Source organism: Lynx canadensis, chromosome A1 (assembly GCF_007474595.2).
Source record: "Lynx canadensis isolate LIC74 chromosome A1, mLynCan4.pri.v2, whole genome shotgun sequence".
Lineage (NCBI taxonomy): Eukaryota > Metazoa > Chordata > Mammalia > Carnivora > Felidae > Lynx > Lynx canadensis.
In genome coordinates, this window is record NC_044303.2 from 158,875,051 (window position 1) to 158,890,250 (window position 15,200).

The window sequence follows — 15,200 nt, forward strand, 5'->3', positions numbered from 1 at the left end:
ACAGAGAGGAATGTGTATCTAAATACAAAGAAGCACTAGAAATCAATATTGTGTTCTTTATTGTTATGCTCCATATCTTAATACAGTTGAAATTCTCTGATGGATGAGGTTTCCTGTTTGTGTGAAAGAGTATTGTACACTGACTGGAATTAGCAAATAATGGTTCTGTTGACAGAGTTTCTTGAGACTTTCTAATGGGCAGTAGAGATAAATTAGCCATCTTTGAAAATGGTGAAAATTAAATTACAGGATTAAGTAGTACATAACTGAGAAGTCCCTTATGTAAGAAATATAGAACTTTTTACTTAGATAAGCTGCAGTGTTCGTATTTTTACATCAGTTTCAAATGAAGCTTACTTTAAAATCTATTCTTCTATTCCATTGATTTTTTTATGAACTTTTTTTTTTAATTCAAGTTAGTTAATGTACAGTGTAGTCTTGTCTCCAGGAGTAGAACCCAGTGATTCATCTTTTACACATGACATCCAGTGCTCATCCCGAAAAGTGCCTTCCTTAACTCCCATCACCCCCACCCCTCTCCAGCAACCCTTAGTTTGTTGTCTCTAATGGTTTGCCCCCTCTCTGTTTTTATCTTATTTTTCTATCCCTTCCCCTATGTTAATCTGTTGAGTTTCTCAAATTCCACATATGAGTGAAATCATATGATATTTGTCTTCCTCTGACTTACTTTGCTTAGCATAATACTCTCTAGTTCCATCCACGTTGTTGCAAATAGCAAGATTTCATTCTTTTTCATTTCTGAGTAATATCCCATTGTATATATATACACCACATCTTCTTTATTCATTCATCAGTTGATGGACATTTGGGCTCTTTCCATAATTTGGCTACTGTTGAAAGTGCTGCTGTAAACATTGGGGTACATGTGCCCTCTTTGAATCAGCATTTTTGTATACTTTGGATAAATTTCTAGTAGTGCAATTGCTGGGTCATAGGGTAGTTCTATTTTTAACTTTTTGAGGAACCTCCACACTGTTTTCCAGCGCGGCTGCACCAGTGTGCGTTCCCACCAACAGTAGAAGAGGGTTCCCCTTTCTCCACATCCTTGCCAACATCTCGTTTCCTGAGTTGTTCATTTTAGCCACTCTGACAGGTGTGAGGTGGTGTCTCATTGTTGTTTTGATTTGTATTTCCCTGATGATGAGTGATGTTGAGCATTTTTTCATGTGTCTGTCAAGCCATCTGGATGTCTTCTTGGGAAAAGTGTTTATTCATGGCTTCTGTCCATTGATTTTTTTTTTTTCTTCCTTAGGGGAAAGTGGGATGAAATGCAGTGAAATGCAGTTGTTATTTTTCCCATTTTACAGACAAGGAAACTGAGGTGAGGAGCAATTAAGGAATTTGCTCATTTCACACAACTGGTAGCAGAGCTAGAATTCATACTCAGGTGTCTGGCTACAGACCTATTATCCTAACCACTAAACAACACTACCTCTTTAATATTTGAAAAGTTTAAAGTTGCTGTCAGACATCTGTGAAATTGTTTTGCTTGTATGGTTTCCAGAATGACATTTGATTTCATTTCACATTTTCATTTTGATTATTTGAAAATCAGCTTGGACAACGGAACCTTGTTATAATCCCTACTATTTAAGCCTTTTAATACATGTTTATTTATTTTTGAGAGCGCGAGCGTGAGTGCACCTGAGTGGGGAATGGCAGAGAGAGGTGGACAGACGATCGGGGCAGACTCTTCACTGACAGCAGAGAGCCAGAAGCAGGGTTTGAACTCAAGAACCATGAGATCATGACCTGAGCCAAAGTGCACACTTAACTGACTGAGCCTCTCAGATGCTCCTGTTATTTAAGCCTTCTAATTAAGAACATGCTTCACTGGGAAGCTGGATGGTCATGTGACAGGCCTGTATTTCAGTTCCCCCATGAGTGGTTTGGTCTCAGTATTTCTTCACAAACTTCCTCTCGTTTTCTGTTAGAGTCTGTCATCCTTGTAGATACTGAGTTTTGTACTTGGTTTGTACTTGGTAACACAGGGACTCACAAAAGTTCTCAAGTTCTCTCACTCTCCATTAGGTCCATGCCTAAGGAATGAATTTGAAAGCCCGATGGAAGCCAGGCTAAAAGGCCCTGAGACAGCTGTTCAGCAGAGCTTAGAATTGTTTTTTGTACAAATCATATCCTCACTAACCATATATGCATTAATGAGCTCATAATCTTTTAGGATTTGTACAAATCTGTGTTCCTGCTACCAAGATTCCTCTTCCTTGACTGATTGGAACTTAGATCTAAACAGGCTATACATTTGAATCCAAAGAAAATACAATAATGTAAAATAATATTACTCTTTTTATCCTAAGGCAAATAACATTTGTGTGTAACTTCTCCAAGCAGTGGTCACCACAGAACTGCTCTACCATTGTGAGAGTGAAGAAAGAGAAACTTTTGAGGCTGCTGGTGTTCATAAAATTTTTAAAAATCACTGATTTAAATTCCTTACTATGTGCCAGGCACTGAGCCAAGCACTTTATAAACATGCCATCATTTAATCCTCACTGTTTTTATACCCATTTAAACAAATTAAAAGTTGAGCAGCTTGCTTGAATATACACAGCTGGAATTAGACCCCAGGTCTATGGGACTCCAGGGGCTAACCACCAGTATTTCCCATTTGCACATCTGTCATTGGGTATATTACTCAATAAGTTTCACATCATTGTAGCTAGAATATCAGAGTTGCTGAACTATAGAACATTCAAGCCTGACATTTTACTGATGAGGAAACTGTTCCAGGGAGGCTAAGGCTCAGGGTCACACGGCTTGTCAAGGGCAGTCAATCTGAACCCAAATTCAGGAAAAAATGCTGCCTTTTCTACTCTTTGATGACTAAACTAGGCTGTGTGGCATGCCCATTTCCTTTGCCCACAAAATAATTATCACTCCAGAAAAAAAGAAAACAAAAAACAAGGGAAAGTTGGAGTTTGCAAAAAGAGTGAAAGTTGCTTTGGACCAGGAGTTCAACTTTTGTGGATTATTTTTGAGTGTTTGGGTGATCCAGTGTCAATGCTTATAATCAGATGCTTCCAGGGTGTGGCCAAAACTTCTATAAACTCTGGTGTGGATTTAGCTCACAGATCAGCTGTGGCTATTGTCCTGGCTGCCAGGCAACGTTTGGCTGTTTATTTTGAGATCTACCCACATGTTGCATCAGAGGCCAAAACTTCATGAGGCTCTTCACTTCCCAGAGCAAGAAGTGCTCAGGCTTCTATTTTTATCTTAAATCTGTGTGTCCATTTTAATATATTTCGTGAATGTGCTGTGTACTCAGTTGAGATGGAATCATTTCATTTTCCCCAGATAGTGTTCACATTGCCTCATTTCTCAGTACTCTACTTCATCTAGCCTATTAGACTCTGGACTGAATAGCTCTTCCCACCTCTGAGTCTTGCTCAAGCTGTTTTGCTCACTTGGAATGACTGTGCTGGCTCAGCCCCCATCTCCATTTTGTTGTTGTTGTTGAAAATTCAAATACAGTATTTTAATTTTTGAAGAAAGAGTCCACTTATTATTGCAAAGTTGATTGGCATTATTATTATATTTGTGCTCAAATCCAAGCCCTGCCACTTAACTGTGTAATCTTAGGTAAGTTACCTAACTTCTCTGAGCCTTAGTTTTCTCATTTATAAAATGGGAATAATAATGGTTACTTCCTAGGATTTTATGAAAATATACTGAAATCAGATACACAAGCACCTGTCACAGTTCCTGGCACATTTCCTAACACATGGAAGATTCTGTGGTCCCCACCTGGCTGGTTGATCACACTACAATAAATAATAGTTTCAATCTCTTCTGTGAAGCCTTTCCTAACCGTCTTCCAAACGCACATCTCAGAAATAGTCTCCCTCTTCTGATCTCTTGTTACATCATGTTGTACTTAAGATCCTATCACAATGGATCTTATCTTGTATTGCATAAACGCTGGGGTATAAGTTAGTGTCATAAGGAGATCTGCATGTTCTTGCCCAAAGAGAAATCTCTACTTCATTCATAGATAATCCATTGTTTGTGTTTCATTGGATTCATGTTTTGTGTCCTGATTAAACACTATTGTTAGGTGACTGTTTTGAAGTCCTCCTTAAAAGCACCATTATTATGCTAAATAATTAAAGACTTTGCAAGAATGTGTGTCATGATGTGACAGCATGGCAAACAATAGACTAATTTAAACCTCTGAATATTCATTTCCTGAAGTGAATAATGTGTCATTACAGAAAGAAAAATGTAAACCTGGGTCCATAAATGAGACTTCTGAAGAATATCAGTGCTTTCCTTAGAAAGCTCCTCTTCAGCTGCCTTTTGTTTGTTCCAGGTGTTTTACAGGAAGCGGCTCAGGGTTTTGTGTGTTTATGTGCTTTTTAAAGTCTTACAACTCCTGGTTGAAGACATTGGTGCTAGAAATGACTAGATATTTAAATTTTGTTTCCTCTAACCAGTTTTCTGACTTGTGCTTTGAATAAAATTTCTGATGATTGAGTAAAAACTTATGTAATATTGCATTTGAGCCATCAGATAATACTCTTGTGTCTGTTCATGCACAAATTCATAATTTAACAAATACTTGTTAGGCAACTATTGTTGCCAGGCTCTGGGGATGTGCAGCAACTGAGACAGGCATGGCCCCTGACCTTTTGGAGTTCAAGTTCAGGTCTGTCTTATAAGTTTTGTGAGGAAAGAACTTGTTTATAAGAAATCCATGATTTTCTTTCTTTCATTATTTGAAATGTGTTATTAAATAATCTTATTGTGGTTCGGTAACAAATGATTTGGTTTTCTCTTGTGCATCTAACAGAACTAGTATTAAAAGTTAAAAATCGGTTACTTATTTAATTTAGAAAATGCTTAATATTTGTTTTGTGTTTTACCCAAATTGCCCTAATATTTGGTATCTAACTTGACCCTCACAATTACTCTATAGGGTGCATGGTGTTCCAGTTGTGGGAAGCTAGATGCTTAGCAGGTTTAATGTGCTTGTTTGTGGAGTCATGGCCACTGAGAAGCCAACGGACTGAAACTTAATTTTTCTAATTTATTATGTTCTTGATTCAAGCTTAAAAACAAGAGGTATTAAAACTGTGTGTGTTAGAATGAAACTTTAATGGCTAATTAGAAGATGGAAACAAAGATTGGAATCAACAGTTATTTTTTATATCTTGTCTGATACCATATACTTAGCAGTATGGTAGACACTGCGGGGAGCAGAAATGATCAATTTATAGCTTCATTGATAAGACGTGACATACACTTAGAAACGAGCTCAGTAACCCTCTAACACAGCATGTTATTGAGTGTCCAAGTGAGAAGTACAAACGGATATAGGGGTTGAGGAGATAGTATGAGCTAAAGCTGATTCAGGTGTTGTACCTTGAGCTAAATCTTCAAGGATAGGGGCCTGAGCAGGGAAAAGTCTTCCTAGGCATCTGGGAATCTCATCTTGCTCTTCCCGGAGGAGGAAAGGAGCATGATGGTGATGATGGTGATGATACTAACTAACATTTGCCCATTGCTTACCACTTGGCCAAAGCAATGTTATAACTAGTTCATGTACATTAACTCACTTATTACTAACCTGAATGGAGTGAATATTGGTACTGTTGCCATTTCACAGATGAGGACACTGAGGCACAGTAACTTGTTTGAGGTTGCACATGAATTCAATGCCAGCTGAAATTCCACCGGACATTCTTGAGCCCAGAGCCCCCTCTTACACTCTTAGTCACTGAATTATGCTGCCTGCTGAGGTGCCTGTGAGACAGGAAAGACACCATTCTTGATGGAGGGGAGGTGTGGATGGAGTCATGGTGAGAGAAATAGTGGAATAAGTAGGTTAGGCCGAATGGAGAGTCTAAAGTTTAGGCAGAAGACATTAGACTTTATCTAGGACACAGTGGCAAACCATTGAGAGTTTATGATTTCATCACAATGAGAACATGGTACACTTTTTTTTTTTCTTCCAGGTAAACTAGTGAGCCATAGACAAAGAATTGGAAGCTAGAGAATGGGGTAGAACAGAGGGTGGGAGAACAAGGTATGGAGCTATTAGAAGGGCCATGATGTAATCCAGGTGTGGGAGGTACATGATTAGACTGGGAGTGTGGGTGGAAATAGAAATGACAAGGACTGGAACCAGCACTGGTCCTGAACCCAGGTGATTCAGGGCCAAATGAGTTCCCTGTATTACATCATTTGGCACTTACAGCAACTCCACAGGCAGGTGGTATTACTACCATTTCTAAGGCTGTGGGAATGGGGATTACAGGAGGTTAATGTAGATTAGTAAGTGCTGGAACAGGGAGCTGAGACTTCATCTGTCTCAGTGTCCTCATTTTAAGGTAAAATAAGATAGTTGGGTGATAAAGTGGGGTTGCTGAAAAGGTATAGAGAATTGTTCACATAATAAATGGTAAAGTCAAGGGAGAAATCAGCATTCCAAGGGAGCAACAATGTAAGAGAGAAGGCAGAGGGCTTGTGACTGAAGATGAAAACAAAGAGAAGAGTGGAGCAAGTGGAAGAGGCTTCCAGAAGGAAACATTATAGTGGGGATGAGAGACTGTGGAATTGCTCTGGCAGAGCAGCCATGAAGGAGAGGATGGTCAGGGATTCAGACTGGATCTGCAGGTGTGTCAGCAGGTAGAAGAGGCATGTGCATATGTATGGCATGTGTTCTAGTAACTCCACAGCAGAGGCAGGTAGATGTGGGAAGGGGGATTCTTGCCAGGGAGGGGTGGGGACAGGAAGATGGGTCAAGTTCAGGAGCACCTGTTGACTCATATGCTGGCCTGCTGTCTGCCAGCTGGGGCTGGGGAGAGAGTAAGGTGAGGCCAGATGACCTGAGGGGAACTGGGGAGGCCAGCTAGCAGCACCTGCCAAGAACTATAAGTCTTCAGGCACCCCCAAGCAAGGGAGGGGACTCTGTTTTGTAATAGAGAACTAAGGAGCTGAGGAAGTAATATTTTTCATCAGCCAGATTTAATGGCAGCAGAACGGATGAGCAAATCCTCTAGGACCTCACCCTCCTAAGGGAGCCCTTAACTTGCCCATTACCAGCCATTCAGCAGGGTCTGGGTGAGCTCACAATGCTTGGCAGTCACTCAGGCGCCACACGATGGTTGAGGTTGGTACTTACCAGAAACCCTGCAGAATCCAGGAAAAGGTATGGCCAGAAACCTGCCATGATTAAGAGTGGGGTCAGCAGGTGCGTGCACCCAACAGACAGCTCTTACAAAGAGACCCCATCTAGTGGAGGAGACCATTCCTGAGGCAGTTATGTGGTTACCTGATTATATAAAGTTCTGGAAGTAGACAAGGAAGATGCCCATCAGGACTGCTCATGGTGGTTGTAATGCTGGAGGTTATAATGCTGGGGCTGATTGCTAGTGAGATGTACCTGAAAGGAAGGGCATGTAGGGTTTGGATATTTTAGGAAGAGAAGCATGCCAACCAGTAGCATTTGTGTGAATAAAACATAAAGGGAGCATTGAGTGAGGTGTGCACTGAGGAAGGAAGGGATAGGCTGGCTGCCTGAAGCTGCTTTTCTGCTTTGGGAGATGGGGAGGGATTGGAGCATGGTGGTCTTTGAAGGCAAGAGAATGGATTTCAGTGTGAGGTAGTGGGCAACAGGAGTCACCACTGATTTACTTCGGATGGAAACTTAGAGGTGAGAATGCCATGTAGGAAGATTAATCTGTCCAAAGTGGGTAAGAGAGCTAAAAATCTGGACTCTGGGAGACCTTTGCAAAATATATGTGAAAAAGGAAAGTTTCTATTTTCCAAGGGTCTTAAAAGCATACCATCTTCCCTTCCTATCTGTAATTGTTTACTGCAGTAAACTTCCAAATTTATTACTGTAGCAAGTAACCGATTTGAAGAGATTTTGTTGAATAATGCTAGAAAACACCTGCCATATTGATTAAGTACAGAATTAATTTTTTTTTCCAGGTTGCATTTACTCTTAACCAGCGTTGGTTTGTCTTAATGCAACTTGATGATACAGCAAGATTATTTGAGGCGGGTCTGAAGGTGATGTAGAACTCAAACATTTGTTTTACCACATAGGGTTCTTTTCCTGCCTCCGTTAGAGCACTTCAGTTGTAACAAAAACCTGCTGTCTGTCTTTCTGGACTCTAGACTTTGAAGGCTGAGATGGTGTCTTCCTCATTGTATGTATTCAGCCCCTAGCTCATTCCTTTTCAAATGGCAATTGTTGAATGGGTAGATGGAGAATGATTATAAAAAGATAGTTTTTCTCTGCTCTTTGTTACTCTGATTTATTCTTTAAGTTTATAAATGACCACTAATACTCTGGATGTAAAGAGATTTGTGTCGGTCATTTGGGATGGAGAGTACTGTAGTCGCTATACTTTACTCTGACTGACAGCACTGATCCCACAGTGATATTTTGGTATGTATGAGTGCTGATGATTGTGCTTTTTTTTAAGCTTATTTATTTATTTTGAAAGAGAGAGGGAGGGGGAGAGAGAGAGAGAATCCCAAGCAGGCTCTGCACTGAGCCTAGTGTGGGGCTGGAACCCACGAACTGTGAGATCATGACCTGAGCTGAAACCAAGAATTGAACACTTAACTGACTATGCCCCTGATGGTTGTGCTTTAAAATTGGCTGTCCCTAGATGTTAACAGGACTGTGCTGTGGTAGTCCTGCAGCAGAAAGTCACTGGCTTAGAAGTCAGGTGGCCTAGGTCCCAACCCTGGCACACACAGCTCAAAGGGCCCCTCTAGCCACCACCCCCCCAACAATCCCCACCTTTGCCTGGGTGATGCCCCTTATATTTTAATGACGATGTCACTTCCTTAGCATCACCTGTCCTGACCATCTTCTGAACTAATTCTGGTTGCCAAGTCTGTGTTTTTATGGGAACCTGTGATTTTCCTTTATAGCACTTATCACAAGTAATTATTGCAGTGATTATTCTATTAATGTCCTGTCTGATGAGGCTGAAAGTTCCGCAATGACAGGAACATGTCTAGCAATTGCACCACCGTGTTCCTGTCTCCTGACAGAGTACCTGGCACAAACTTACTCTGGGTAAATACCATGGGGCCAGTGAACTGGGGTAGATTTGACAAGGCACTTACCCTCTGTGAGATATCTTTTTCTTCACCTGTTTAAAACCACATATTAAGGTTTATCTTTAAAGTTCTTCAAGTCAGAGCTTTATGGATAAACTCTTCAATAACAATCAGTTACTCACATACATGATCAGAAATTTAAATGGTACAGAATTAAAATGAAACTGTATTCAATCCCTCACCAGAGATAACAAATATTAAAAGTTCATTGTTTTCACAAATAGAAGAAAATAAAACAAACCACAGTTCACTGGAGTTGAATGGATTCACAGTGGGGTGGGATTATTTTCCTTATTTTCTGATCCCATGAAGTAGCTGTCCTATTTCACTTTCAAAATGTTTAGTGCCTTTGTGATGGGATAGAACTTTCATGGAGGGATCTGTGCTGAGAACAGGTGTGGCCAAGGCCTTCAGCTAAATTCCTGTGATAACCTGCTCCATGCCTATTTATAGCTATCCATGTAGATTTTACTGTTCTGGGGTGGGGTGGGGGGTTTGAAAGTCTTCTTTATAGGATTTGAGGATCACATCCAGCTATTGCTTAATAAAGGAGTAAGGCAGATTGGATATTCCAAGGCTGTGTGATTTCAGGAACGTTTTAATAAACATAGAGGTTTAGAAATAATGTTTACCTAAGGATTTGCAGCTTAAAAAGCACTTTCATGTAGAGTGTTTGGTCTTTTATTTTATATGATTGAGGGAAATCATTGAAGGAATGGGGTGTGGCAAATGGATACATTAATTCTCACAGATTAAAAAAATCTCAAGGAAAAATGAATATTTATGTATTTGTCCTTTAATTTGATGGGAAAATCTACCTTGGTACATTTTCTAGCTCTTTATCCCAAAGAGAATGTGAGAGACACTACTCCACTCCTGCTACAGTGACCAAGTGTGGTATATTTTGGGGTGAGGGAGTGCCTTATTGGTGCCTAATAGTGCTCAGGAATAAAGTTCATATGGTTTGTTTGAAAAATCAGTATACTAAAACTTTGGGCTTTTATCTGAAAATTGTGGTAATTTATTATTAGCACCAACATACTCTACAGTAAGTGAGGTCTGTGGGGAAGGTGATTTTGTTCACGGTCCATGGGTTATAGTAGGTTCATACAGTCACCTTGAATGGTAGTGTGTGGGGGTGGCGAGAGTGAAGAAACCAACAAGCATGGGCTCCTCCTGCCCTGGGACTTAGCCTCAGAAATGGCTCAGAGCCAGACATCAGAGACAGGCTCTGGGTATTCTTGGCAGGGCAGCAGCTGTTTACTGACAGCCTGTTACTTAAGAAGTAAGTTACTTAAGAAGTGCCAGATGGAATCCCTAAGCTTTAAAACCTAACAGACTCAAATGTTATGGAGGTTTAAATGAGCCTAGGTTGGAATTCCCAAATAAACTAGGGTTTATTTAATATTCACCGGGGTAATGCAAGTTAAGTACTATCATAGTAGTCAGTACCATGCAAGTATCCATATGCACTCCCCGCTACTTGGGTGATTAGATTGCAAGGACTAATTCCACCATCCCCTTGCATCCCTAGGAATGGGGTATCTTAAACTTCAATTATCATCATCACCTCTTGCCCTGCAGGGAGGAGCCTGGATGAGACAAATAATACAGCAGTATCACCTTTGCAATACCATTCCCACCTTCTCTTGCTTATGTGACACTGAAAGGACAATTCTGATCTTCCTGAGTCTTTTCTAGTGCTACATCCTGCTCTTTCTGTCTTTTATAATATCTTGGGACTAATGCATTAGTAATTTAATAAGCACCTACAATATGCCAGACATTTAATTATCTCAAATACCTAAAACCCTGCAAAAGAGCCAACATTGACATCATTTTATATACCTAGGAAACTAAGACTGCTAGTAATTGGCGGAGCTCACATTTGAACATAATTCTGTCAAGTTTTAAAGTCTGTGTTCTTCCTAAAAATAAGGCAGACAATAATTAAAATATTTACTGAGCACTTATGCACCAGGTAGTAATAAACTTATAAGATAGTTATCTACTAAAGAAAAATTGAGAAAGAGGAAACTAAAAATCAGAAAATTGCCCAAGATTATTTAGTAAGTAGTACACCCCAAATTTGCACCCATTTGATCTGGTTGTAAAGGCTTTGCCCACTGAGCAAGACCACCTACTGGACTTTTGTGGGAGTTGTACTCTAGAAGAGGTAAAACCAAGGTAGATTAAGAACAAGTATGGTTAAGAGGAATTGAAAGACAAAGTGTTTGCAGGTTAACCAGAATCAGACTTTCTCTTTCTTTACTTTCTAGGTGTCAGCTTCTTCTGCTTCCACCAGCAAGTCTTCCGGTATGAATCCCACAGACACCAAGGTATGAATAGTCTTTAAGGGTGTACTTGGGTGAACGCCTTTAAGTGATTATTTTATAAAGCAAAACAAATGTAGACTGACAAATGTGTTATATGTCCTAACAAGCTTAAGTTATGGAAGTAAACATTTTCTTCCTAATTTATAGAGATCTTTGGAAACCCACCTTTCCTTTTAATATTTACCTCAAGTATCATCTGTGCACTTCTACGTTGTTTTAGAATATCTAGACAAGAGAGGTAATCCAGAGATTTTTTGTTGTTGTTCTAGGCTTGATGGAGTTTTTAAATTATAAAATGATCTAAGTACATTTTTCTGGATATAGTGAAGAATATGAATGCTTCTTATTAAAATAATAATATTCTTATTTTATAATATTCTAGCCATTTAAAACTCAATGTACAGGGGCGCCTGGGTGGCTCAGTTGGTTAAGCATCCAACTTCAGCTCAGGTCATGATCATGGTTAGGGAGCTCAAGCCCTACGTTGGGCTCTGTGCTGAGAGCTCAGAACCTGGAGCCTGCTTTGGATTCTGTGTCTCCATTTCTCTCTCTTCCTCCCCCACTCATACTCTGTCTCTCTCTCAAAAATAAACAAACATTGGGGTGCCTGGGTGGTGCAGTCGGTTAAGCGTCCGACTTCAGCCAGGTCACGATCTCGCGGTCCGTGAGTTCGAGCCCCGCGTCAGGCTCTGGGCTGATGGCTCAGAGCCTGGAGCCTGTTTCCGATTCTGTGTCTCCCTCTCTCTCTGCCCCTCCCCAATTCATGCTCCGTCTCTCTCTGTCCCAAAAATAAATAAAAACGTTGAAAAAAAAATTAAAAAAAAAAAAAAATAAATAAACAAACATTAAAAAAATAAAAAAATAAATAAAACTTAGTATACAAATGAGAAAATTTATACTAAGTGAACATGAAACAAGTGACATAATACTGGTTACTTTAGATACTTTCTTAAGTTTGTGAAATTTTAGTCCTATGGGACAACATCTTATTGATAAACATTTGAACTCTATTTGGGATTTATTCTAATAATCATTTCTTGGAATTTCAGTAGAAAAAGAATGCTGTACGGTGGAGTTATCACATAGAGTAAGCCTAGTTCTGAAGAGTTGGCTAAAGCTGCCTTAACCCTCTCCCTTAGTTACCGTATCTCAAGCTGTGTTTCTTGGACAATTGGGGTGGAGAATTAAAGCGGGCACATTTTCAAGAAGCTCTTAACTAATTTTTATGAGCCAGTATTCTTTAGTGCCCTTAAAAGCTAACCCAGCTCCATTATTATTAAGTTGCTCTTGTTTAAAATCACTGACATGTTTTTTGCTTTCTGTCTTCCATGTTACTTTGCTATCCCAGTAGGATCCTATATCAAAACTTAGTACTGGCACTGTAATTTAGTGCTGTTGGGAGATCCTATAGTGTCTTGTTGAGCTGTTTATTTGTTTGTTTTAAATATTTATTTTAAATATTTAGATTTTAAGTATTTAAAATGTTTAAATATTTAATTCAAATATTGTTGAGAGATAGCATGCAAGCAGGGGAGGGGCAGAGAGGAAGACGGAGAATCTAAGTAGGCTGCAGGATTCGAGCTGTCATTGTAGAGTCTTATGTGGGGCTCAAACTCATGAACCATGAGATCATGACCTGAGTTGAAGTTTCATGCTTAACCAACTAAGCCTCCCAGGTGCTCCTCATGTTCAGCTATTTTTGAAGGACATTGTAAGTATCTTGAAGTATTCTATTCAAATCTCTTATAAATGTCATCTAGCATTTCTTTTAACTTAAAAAATTTTAATCTAAAATTGTTTTTATTTAGTATTTTACATGAATTTTTAAATTGTTTTCAAAATATACATTACCTGATCTATTCATCTATTAGTTGTCACTATTTACGAAGACCAAGCTTAATCTTAGAATATTAAAAAAAACTTAGACTATCGGAGAAGCATCAACCAATAACAAATTATCATTGAGTTCAGAGTCCATGAAAAATTAAAGAAAGGAGAGCCACAAACCTAGGATTTCTTTTTTATTATTTTGGTTCTCATTTGACCCATTGCCTGACTCTAATCCATTGCCCCTGACTTTCGTTTCGAGGACCAGTGCTTATTTCAAGTGTCCACAAACCCTTCAACCATTTGCTAAGGATTAATCACGAGAATTCCTGGAAGTCCTACAGAACTAGAGGAGGGGAGGAGAGAGAGGGGAAAGTAGGGAAAAAGTGGGAGAGACCAAAATAAGTGTCTTGGTGATGAAATATCACCAATGGCTGACTCAGGACCACTTTTGGCATCAACTCCCTTTCTTGGTGGATTTCAGTTACAATGTTTTTGTGATGTTTGTGTCATAACATTTATACTAGCCTTCTCTTGAAGATTTTTGTGAATGTGAACTTGAGTGTGTTTTTTCAAATATTTTGAGCTTGTAGAAAAAAGATGTTAATTCAAGATAATACCTATACTGAATCCTGTGTTCCATACCTTTCAAATAAAAGTCCATATACCTCTGAAGAGGAAGGATATGTCTAGATCTAAGTTCTTTCTCTCTTGCCCCTGGTGCATTAGAATCAGTGGTCATACTGCTGTAGTTAAGATGGAAGGTCAGATTTCTAATCAGGATAAAATCCCTGAAAGACTATGTAGCATGAACAATGGAACCAGATGGCCTGGTGTGGAATCTCATTTCATATCAGCCATGGTATTCAGAAACACATCTTTGCTTTTGTTTCCTTATCTGTACAGTTTGGATAATAGTACATGTTTCACAAGCCTATGTAAGAAAACAAACATTAAGGGTATTAGTGCCTGTCCTACAGCAGATGCCCAGTAGGAGCTGTCTAACACTGGAGAGACAATGTTGTACAGTGTGGTGATTGAGAACACAAAACCCCAGCTCTACCATGGGTATCCTTGGGAAGTTATTTAACTTCTTTGTACCTAAATTTCTCATCCCTGAAGTGGAGATGATGATGATAGGATGATGATGATACCTCCCTCATAGAATTATTATGAGGACTGAGTTGGCATATGTAAAGTTTGGAGCAGTCCTTGATACTAAGAGGTAATCAATAAGCATTAGTTATTATTGTTATCACTATTATGTTAAGCACCACCACCTTCACCAAAAATAAATTTGGGAAATGTATTAGCAACTACTAATAAAAATATTCCATTATAAACTACTTACATGTGTGAGCATAAATTCTTAATTGTTTTGTAGAGTTCTTCCTTGCAACATCTTGATTGACAAATTACAAAGTAGAAGCTGTTCATAGATCTAAACCACTACAATACCAGCTGCTTGTTTTCCTTAATAATCATTAATAAATTTCATTTGCATAAATTCAAAAAGCATAGTAGCAAATACAGAAACTAATTAACAAAGATCCTAATTGAAAGGATCCCAAATTAAAATTCCTTTAAAAAGATTTGTGTGGTTATGAACTTGGTTTCCTTCTCAAACAATATGTATGTTGGTATAATGAGGGTCCGTTCATTAGAGGAGGAATGTTTGTATTTTCATGGCTGAAGCACAAGGCATGATACATCAAGAGGGTATTTGGTGTTGGCTTTTTCAAATAGAATAAAAAATAGGAGTTTATGTTAACACCACCAAATAGATAAAAAGGAAAGAAATGACAGGAATTTTAGGCCTAATTTTTCATCTTTTATTTTGAAAAGTTCAAAAATGTTTAATCCAGTTTTATTCCAGTTTTCACATCTTGCCTATACCAAGAATGCATGTATGTA

The 15,200-nt window shown here is 39.0% G+C and overlaps 1 protein-coding gene across 22 annotated transcripts in view; it reads left to right on the forward strand.

The window, feature by feature from the left end:
- CAST (calpastatin) overlaps positions 1–15,200 on the forward strand; it is a 107,157-nt gene that overhangs the window by 46,470 nt on the left and 45,487 nt on the right. For 21 of the 22 annotated variants that reach the window (XM_030325349.1, XM_030325393.1, XM_030325426.1 and 18 more), the window contains one exon: positions 11,403–11,462. In XM_030325349.1, coding sequence (XP_030181209.1) covers positions 11,403–11,462 — 60 coding nt within the window. Of the gene's footprint in view, positions 1–1,278; positions 1,343–11,402; positions 11,463–15,200 lie in introns of those variants that run through there. The other variant, XM_032593784.1, reaches the window with a different exon arrangement.